Source organism: Mirounga leonina, unplaced genomic scaffold (genome assembly GCF_011800145.1).
Source record: "Mirounga leonina isolate KUSES-001 unplaced genomic scaffold, KU_Mleo_1.0 Mir_201, whole genome shotgun sequence".
NCBI lineage: Eukaryota > Metazoa > Chordata > Mammalia > Carnivora > Phocidae > Mirounga > Mirounga leonina.
In genome coordinates, this window is record NW_023270504.1 from 5,991,252 (window position 1) to 6,000,782 (window position 9,531).

Here is a 9,531-nt window from a genome sequence, read left to right on the forward strand (position 1 = left end):
GCCTTTCAAATGTTAAGAGGTACTTACAGGTGTGAACTATTATTATCATAATTGCAGACTCTCTCATTCACTAATACACAAAGCTTTCATTTCTTTGATGACATTTTGTGTGCCACCCTTATCAAAAATCTCCCCGAAATCCCTACCAGACAACCATACAGTTTGTGAACTATCATCTATGGAAATCTGTTTCTTTAAATTTAAGATCTGTTTCTCTAATGATACTTCCTTGAATTGCAAATAGTCCTGAAAAGAAAGATTATTATTGCTCTTTTCCTCCCTGGCTGCTTGAAGCTAGGCCGCCATCATGAACGACACAGTAACTATCCGGACCAGGAAGTTCATGACTAACCGACTACTTCAGCGGAAACAGATGGTCATTGATGTTCTTCACCCCGGAAAGGCAACAGTACCTAAGACAGAAATTCGGGAAAAACTAGCCAAAATGTACAAGACCACACCAGATGTCATATTTGTGTTTGGATTCAGAACCCATTTTGGTGGTGGCAAGACAACTGGCTTTGGCATGATATATGATTCCTTGGATTATGCAAAGAAAAATGAACCCAAACACAGACTTGCAAGACATGGTCTGTATGAGAAGAAAAAGACATCAAGAAAACAGCGAAAGGAACACAAGAACAGAATGAAGAAAGTCAGGGGGACTGCAAAAGCCAATGTTGGTGCTGGCAAAAAGTGAGCTGGAGATTGGACAACAGAAGGAGTAAAGATGCTACAGTGGCTTTATCTGGTTGTGCAGATTTTTCATGAGAGGATCAATAAACTAAGAATGTTAAAAAAAAAGATTATTATTATCATAGATAATTTTATTATTGAGGAACAAAAGACACGATTCTAATTTAGACTCCAAAAAGATATTGACCATTAGTTGTTTTAATAAGAAAGATGAGGAGAAGGATCCAGGTTCTTAAGTATGGCATATCTTGACAGGAGGACTAGAGGACAAATCTTGACAGGAGGACTGGAATAAGACAGGAGGTCTTATATGGTTCCATGAACTCAGAAAAAGAAATTATGGCATGGGAAAGGAGAAGAAAGTCAATTCTGAAAGAAGGAAGTCTTGATTCAGAGCCTTTCTCAAGATAGACAGAACCAACCTCTGAGCAGATTGGCAAGGGATCTCCCAGTCTGCCCCAAGGGAGTTCACGATGGAATGTTGTTCACTGCCTTGACGTTGGATGAACATCAATAGGACCAGGGGCAAGAGCTTCAAAATAGTGTCAAGAGCGTGGTTATAGGAAAAATGAACGTTGAAATGAAGGTTGGAGGTCAGGAGTGACAGAGAAGCAAGCTTAACGTGAATGATACATTGAATCCATTTTGGAGCTGAATCCCTGATGAGTATAATTGTAGCTGGTTGTAATTGAGGAGAAAAGATAAGAGAAGTATGCATATTGCTTAGACTTCAAAAACAGGTACGAGGCTCTCAATGGGTCCTCAGCCATGGTTGACTATTAAACTCCTGCAGAGGTCTTATAAATACAAATAGCTGGGCTCTATTCCTAGTAGACTCTGATGGTGGGGAGGGTCAGGTAAATATCTTTGTTTAAGCCACTTACCCGCATCTTAACTAATCATTCTCCTTATTAGAAGTGTTGTTCAGGGGGGCGCCTGGGTGGCTCAGTTGGTTGGACGACTGCCTTCGGCTCGGGTCATGATTCTGGAGTCCCAGGATCGAGTCCCGCATCGGGCTCCCTGCTCAGCGGGGAGTCTGCTTCTCCCTCTGACTCTCCCTCCTCTCATGCTCTATCTCATTCTCTCTCTCAAATAAATAAATAAAATCTTTTTAAAAAAAAGAAGTGTTCAGTTACTAGAGTCTGGTATATTGCTCAGGTGACCCAGATAGTTCTAGGCACTGCTGACTAAAACCTAGACCAGACCGAGTAATTCCCTTCCCAGGAATCTACCATAAGAAGGGGGCGAAATCAGAGGGGGAGATGAACCATGAGAGATGATGGACTCTGAAAAACAAACTGAGGGTTCTAGAGGGGAGGCGGGTGGGAGGATGGGTTAGCCTGGTGATGGGTATTAAAGAGGGCACGTTCTGCATGGAGCACTGGGTGTTATGCACAAACAATGAATCATGGAACACTACATCAAAAACTAATGATGTAATGTATGGTGATTAACATAACAATAAAATTTTTTTTAAAAAGAAGATATAGTCACTATTTAAAAAAAAAGAAAATAATCAGAAATGAGGCCAAATTTTGCTTTCAAAGATGTTCATCAAACCTTTATGTATGCTAGTAAAAACTAAAAATAACCTCAAGTCAAATAATAGAGAAATGGCATATTTATATTATGAAGTATTAAACAGTATTTAAAATTATTTTCTGATGAGTGTATGATAAGGAAAAATACACACAATATAATGCTAAGTATAAAAAAAGAAAAAAAAAACCATGAAGACAACTCTGTATATATGATATGATCTCCAAAATCTTGAGCACCACCACTTATGCACTAGATACAATACTCCTAGAAACAGCAAAATGTTGACCATGGTGTGTTGCATTAGTCAGAGCTCTCCAGAGAAATAAAACCAATAGGATATTATAGGAAGAGATTCATTATAAAATATTGGCTTATGAGATGACGGAGGCTAAGAAGTCTAAAATCTGCAGAGCCCATGTCCAAGTTTGAGTCTGAAGGACAGAAGCTGCTGCAGAACCAGGAAGAGCTATAATGTCCCAGTTCACTGCAAAAGAATTTCCTTTTATTTGGGGGAGGGTCAGTCTTTTGTTCCACTCAGGTCTTCGAGTGATTAGATGAGGCCCACTCATATTATGGAGGGCAATCCACTTTACTCAGTCTGTCGACTTACATGTTAATCTCATCCAGAAACACCCCCATACAAACACTCAGATCAGTGTTTGCCTAAATATCTGTGTATCTCATGGCCCAGTCAAACTGACACATAAAATTAACAGTTACGTGTACTGTCACTGGTCTGCAAATTTAATTACAGTAGGGACCATATTTTTTAGCACGAATTATTATGTTAATGATTTATAATGTATTAGCCAACCTGAACTCACTCCTAATATTCAAGAAAACTAAATCGTGTCTTCACTGATGTATTACCCGAAGCAGTGACATTTTTCCATTGAAATTTGTTTACTTTTGTTAGAATGTGAAGAGCAATTAAATTAGTGAAATCTCAGAGGTCACTTAGTGTGCCTGAAAATAAATCCAAGCTGAAACAGTTGCAAATGATTTACATAAGCATTTAATATCCCCAAATATTTATGTGGCACAATTCAGTTATAAAGCGTGTCTTATTATTGCTTGTATTTGAATATATTGCACAAAAATCATGTGCACGCTTTTTACTTTCCAAAGAATATTATAACTTGATACTGTGCAGTAACTTCTGCCTCAGCTCAGAATTATAGATAATTTTTCATTCCTCTCAAGGCAAAAATGTTCTTCCTTAAAAAATTATCTCTATAGGGGCTAACTTCTAGGTGTATGTTGCTGATTGTGATGGTTAGGTGGGTTGGAAGGACTAGGGAGAGGAGGGGAGGAAAATATTAACTTTTCCAATGAACTTTTATCCAAAGGATAAATTTTAAGAAGAAAGGTAATTTCTCCCTCTTAAAAAACACACACAAAAACTGATCAAAATAGCCTACTAGAGTAACAAGAAAAACAAAAAAGCAGCAATTGGTACTTCTATTCCATTTTCCTTCCCAGTAGTATTCACTCCGTTCTCCACACTAGAGACCTAAGATGGAACCTTTCCCATACTGATTTGTTCAGTTCAGGCTTCCACATACTATCCTCTGCTCAGTCACCCAGTCATTATGCATCTCACAAGGAGGTAAGTTCTGTTTCTTGGGATTGCCCACTTGCCTGGAGCATCCTTTGACAGCCCCAACTAAAATCTATTCTTGTGTAATGCAATTAAATTTAAGAAGGGGTAAGAGGAACTATCTCATTAGATTAGGAATTTAGTGATGTCCAAACCATAGCTAATACTTAGGAATGAACCCCTCATGGGTCTTGATCCTGTGAAAAAGTTGGAAATGAACTCACTTCTTTAAGACCCTGTTTTCTTCTTCAGCTATGATGCTAAGCTAAGAACCTCCCCTAAATCTGGGTTCCAGGAGGCTCCCTCCAAGACAGACCTCACTCCTAAACTGTCTAGGTAGCACCCACCCATCCCAGCATGAGTCCTCAGGTCAGGTCCTATCAAACTATCTCACCTTGAAATGGCTCTGTTTTCTTCCATTAAACCCAGATCCAAACCTAGAAAACATAAGTGGGGGTAAGAACATAGTCCTCCTGTGCAGCCACTCTGGGACACAAGATAAAGCACCTCAAAGCAGGGTGGTGTGTGAAAAATCTTCCAATCTAAACCTAGGTCTACAGGAAAATCACTAAAGCTCCTACTTACATTGTTCACACAGGGCTTTCATCATCCGGGCCATCAACGGAGTGAATACAGGGGGAAAGCTTTTTGTAAACCCTAAAGTCCAAAACACATATATTACCAATGTCGAATGTAACTAGACAATCTATGAGTCTGAACGCGAGTTCCAGGTAAGCTTTAGTGATTTTCCTGTAGACCTAGGTAGTCCATGCCCACTCTTCCAGTAGTCCTCCAACGCCTTCCACTGTGCTGGTTACTTGAGGTGTGAGGGGAGGCTATTACCAAATAAGAGAAGACAGTCTTCCCTTCATGGGTTGCTCCCAAGCAAATTAGGAAGAATGGCATTTACAGACCTTTGAATCAGTTATTATATATTTGCTAAATTAACCTCCACAACCATACCACACCGTATCCTTCTCTCTGCTATCAGGTCGGGAAACTGAAGAACAAAGAAATGCTTAATCTGGTTGACCAAACATGCAGCTACAAAAACAACAGCCTAAAAAGGGAATCTAACTTCTTCACCACTTTGTTATACTGTGTCTATTATATCAATGAGACAACAGTTGGAACTGTATCATGACATACCGTAAAATACTTAATAGGATGATCAAGACAGTCATGGAAATGACTACACAATTATTGTGTTGTGGCAGAAGCATCAAGAATAAAATGAAGTTGAGAAGTAGCTGGGGTTCCCAGAGAAGGCTTGTCTTCTTTCCCCTCCTTCTGAGGGTGGTGGTTAAGCCCACAGGGGTTAGAAGCTCTGCTTTCTTCTCCACCATTTCGCTCTGCCCTCCCTTTGCATTGCTACCCTCATTGCTCTGTTGATGCAGCTCAGAACAGTGGCTGCCTAATCCCTGCTTCCAGAGATTTTGCTTTTCAGCCTCAGCCATCCTGACACGGTGAGCCACTACTCCTCTATGAGGATCAGGCCTCTCTGAAGTTGCTCTGCTGGTTCTCTTCCCCAGCGTTGCTCGTGGATTTTTGCATTAATTTTGTGTTTTAAATATTGTATTAAATATTAAAATATTACTTATGTCGATTACTGACTTCTTTGGCATCCCTCTAAATTATGCACCCAAGGGGAGTGTTTCATTTTTTCACCCTGATTGTAGCCCTGTTCAACATCAACCACTCAGCCCCAGCCGACTGAAGTTGCCATGGCCATCTGACTCAGGGCAGCCCGTATGTGAGATTGGTATTTGTTGACTTTATTTCACCATTAAGGAAACTGCCATGGAAAATACATTCTAGAAAGTCCCTCAGCCATCATACAAACCTTCACACACAGAGTGACATCATCCCTTCCCCCTCATTTCTCTCCCATTCTTACTGTGTGACCAAGGCGTCTCCTGTGGAAGGGAGGGGTGAGGGAGGGGATGGGAGGGAGCATTCCCAGGCAGTCTGGAAGGGAAAAGGACCTGGGAACCCGATACAGAAGTGGACTTGGTTAAGATAATGAGGAAACCTAGACCTTGTGATGTGGGGGGTTATGCAACTTATTTTTCCTGTCCAGTTTTCTTCTGTTTTGCCTTAATTTTATACAAAATGCCCTTCATTGCAAAGCACAGTGGGCCATGCTCCAAGGCCCCGATTCTTTGATGAATCTTGCCTAACCACTGTGATGCTCTTTGATCTCCTTTTGTGCTCACTGTTGTACCAATAGCCTGTCTCTCGAGACTACATTGGGATCCCTCATACTTTAGTCACCTTGGGGAGCTTCCGAGCTACCTCTCCCAGCCCCTTAGGATGGATTTCTGGGGTCCATCTCAGGAGTCAGAAATGTGAAACCCTTCAGTGACCTTCTCCACCAAAGAACATAACCACACTAGCCACATATTACCTACAAGGAAAAACTATGCTTTTAATGTTACAAGTTTTAATGAGTTACACATTGTAATAAATGACCATTGACACTATCAATTTAAGAGCATTCACCATTGGCAATTTGTATGACCCCACCGACATTATTAAAAGAATATCTTTTTTCCTCACCCTTCTTCCTCTGTGCCAGGAAGCATAGCTGTATTAATTCCCTTCCTCACAATCATAAACTCAGCTTATCTCCTGGGAACCAGAGCTTCTCCTGGAGTGGACCTGAATCTCCCATGGCCATAAACACATGAAGTTTTAATGCTGTTGGGAGGAAATATTCACTCCTAGCAAGCTGGTGGAAATTTCATGTAGGCCAGGTTTTGGAACCTTTCCCCCAATAGCTATGGAATCCAGAAACCTATCTTTACTACTGCAACACATGTTTCAATTGTATGCTTGACCTCCCCAAATAAACTGTAAGTTCCTTCTTGGAAGGGCCATGTGTTAAATGACTTCTGCTCCCCAGAGTGCCCAACACAAATTACTACATAAAGAACTTTGTAAAGACTAAGAACTCAATTTTGAGCATTGCTGCCTCAGTTAACATTTGCCACACCCCTACTGGGGCCAGGCAAAGGGTGACATGTTACTTAGGTGAAGTTCTGGCTAGTCCGTAGGGCCTTGGAAGACAGAGGGAAAGAGAAGCTTTGAGGGCTGATCTCTGCAGAGTCAGGACTACCCAGCAGCAACAGTGCAGGGAGGAAGGAGGCATCTGAGCCATGCACAACAGGACTGGTTAAGTAGGATACCCATTCAAGATATCCTGTCAGATGCACATTCAGAAGGACCACCTTCATTAGGAGGGCAAACAGGTGCGGTCCAGGAAAAAAAGAAAAAAGGCTGGAGGTCTCAGAATCAGTAGGGCAGTCCTGCACTATTCACATAACACAGATGATCCCGATCTGCAAGAAGGAGGAGCTGCTGCAACACCTGGGTGGCTCGGTTGGTTAAGCGTCTGCCTTCGGCTCAGGTCATGATCCCAGGATCCTGGGATCAAGTCCTCCATCGGGCTCCTTGCTCAGCAGGGAGCCTGCTTCTCCCTCTGCCTGCCACTCCTCCTGCTTGTGCTCTCTCTCTCTCTTTTTCTGACAAATAAATAAAATCTTTTTTTTTTTAAGATTTTATTTATTTATTTGACAGAGAGAGACACAGTGAGAGCAGGATCACAAGCAGGGGGAGTGGGAGAGGGAGAAACAGGCTTCCCATGGAGCAGGGAGCCCGATGCAGGGGCTCGATCCCAGGACCCTGGGATCATGACCTGAGCCAAAGGCAGACGCTTAACGACTGAGCCACCCAGGCGCCCCTAAACAAAATCTTAAAAAAAAAAAAAAAAAGGAGCAGCTGCTTTGTACATGGCAAGCTGGATGGTTGGAGTAGAGACAGGAAAATGTGGCAGGAGTTGAAAACTAGAGGACACTCTGATAAATAGAAAACTGATTTGGGATTATTTCATAAATTCAGCCCATCTACAATGGCATCCTCCTTATAAGGGCTTTCCTAGGCTTGCCTCAGGGAGCTAATTAAATTCCCCAAAGTCACACAGTTAGAAAATTGTAGAACTGGATTTTGGAATCTATCTAGGCAGTAGGATGGACTTTGGAGTCTGCCCTCTTAACCACTATGCATACTGCCTCCAAAGATGACAAATTGCTTTTTTTGCTAGAAGGTAAAAAATGAAAATAATGAATTTTCATTATATTGTCTGAAGGTATGTTTCCAGTAAAATACAGCACCTAATTTTTCCTCTTTAGGAATCTGACTGAATGGAAATGTGTGTTATTTGTTTGAGAAAGGAATATTAGTATGAACATGAAAAGCCTGAAAACTTAAACTTCTGCACACATGAATCAACCTCACATGCAGGTGGTGTTAAGATTGTGACACAAAGTCATGATATGATGCTCTAGACAGAACGTCTGTGTCCCTGTGAGCATACGTTGAAACCTAACGAACCCCGACTGCGATGGCACTAGGAGGAGGGGCCTTCGGGAGGTGGCTGGGTGGTAGGGTGGAACCCTCACCAATGGCATTCGTGCCCTCATAAAAGATCCGCTAGAGGGCGCCTGGGTGGCTCAGTTGGTTAAGCGACAGCCTTTGGCTCAGGTCATGATCCTGGAGTCTCTGGATCGAGTCCCGCATCGGGCTCCCTGCTCGGCGGGGAGTCTGTTTCTCCCTCTGACCCTCCCCCTCTCATGCTCTCTCTCTCTCTCATTCTCTCTCTCAAATAAAATAAATAAAATCTTAAAAAAAAAAAAAAAGATCCGCTAGAGAACCCCCTCACTCCTCTGTCTTGTGAGGACATGGGGAGATGAGGACCATCTGTGAACTGGAAGGAGGTCTCTCACCAGGCACGGAACTTGTCTGCATCTTGATCTTGGGCTTTCCAGCCTCCAGAGCTGTAAGAAATGCTTTTCTGTAGGGGCGCCTGGGTGGCTCAGTCATTGGGCGTCTGCCTTCAGCTCAGGTCATGATCCCAGGGTCCTGGGATCGAGCCCCACATCGGGCTCCCTGCTCAGTGGGAAGCCTGCTTCTCCCTCTCCCACTCCCCCTGCTTGTGTCTTGTGTTCCCTCTCTCGCTGTGTCTCTCTCTGTCAAATAAATAAATAAAATCTTTAAAAAAAAAAAAAGAAAGACTTTTCTGTAACATATAAGCCAGCCAGTCTATAGTATTTATTATAGCAGCCCTAACAGATGAAGACATAGGACTTCTTCAGGGAGGAGTTTTTCAACACACCAGTAACTGTGAAAAATGTTCCCAGCCATGGCCAAAGTCAGAGAACGGAAAGTGCCAAACTTCATATCCTGATGGGACAACAACATCATCCAATAGAAATTTCTATGATGGTGGAAATGTCCTATATCCTGGGCTATTCAGTATAGTTGCCACTAGCCCACATGGATATTGAACACTGGAAATGTGCCTAGGGCAACTGAAGACTGTTTTTAAGATTTTTATTTTATTTAAAGAGTATTTATTTATTTTAGAGAGAGAGAGAGCAGGGGGAGGAGCAGGGGAAGAGGGAGAGAAGCCGACTCCCTCCTGAGTGCAGAGCCTGACGTGAGGCTCCATCTCAGGACTCCAAGATCATGACCTGAGCCAAAATCAAGAGTCAGACGCTTAACTGACTGAGCCACCCAGGTGCCCCGAATTTTTATTTTATTTAAATTGACATTGCCACGTGTGGCTGGTACTATTAGATAGTACAGCTGAGAATGTAGCAAAGATGTTCCTATTTCCTTACTTGCCCATGCTT

The 9,531-nt window shown here is 42.3% G+C and overlaps 1 protein-coding gene across 1 annotated transcript; it reads left to right on the forward strand.

The window, feature by feature from the left end:
- The first annotated feature begins 267 nt into the window (after window positions 1-267).
- LOC118025461 (40S ribosomal protein S24-like) lies at window positions 268-804 on the forward strand. Its single transcript, XM_035027860.1, has one exon. The coding sequence runs from the start codon at window positions 308-310 to the stop codon at window positions 698-700; it is 393 nt and encodes a 130-aa protein (XP_034883751.1). The 5' UTR covers window positions 268-307; the 3' UTR covers window positions 701-804.
- Window positions 805-9,531: the final 8,727 nt, after the last annotated feature.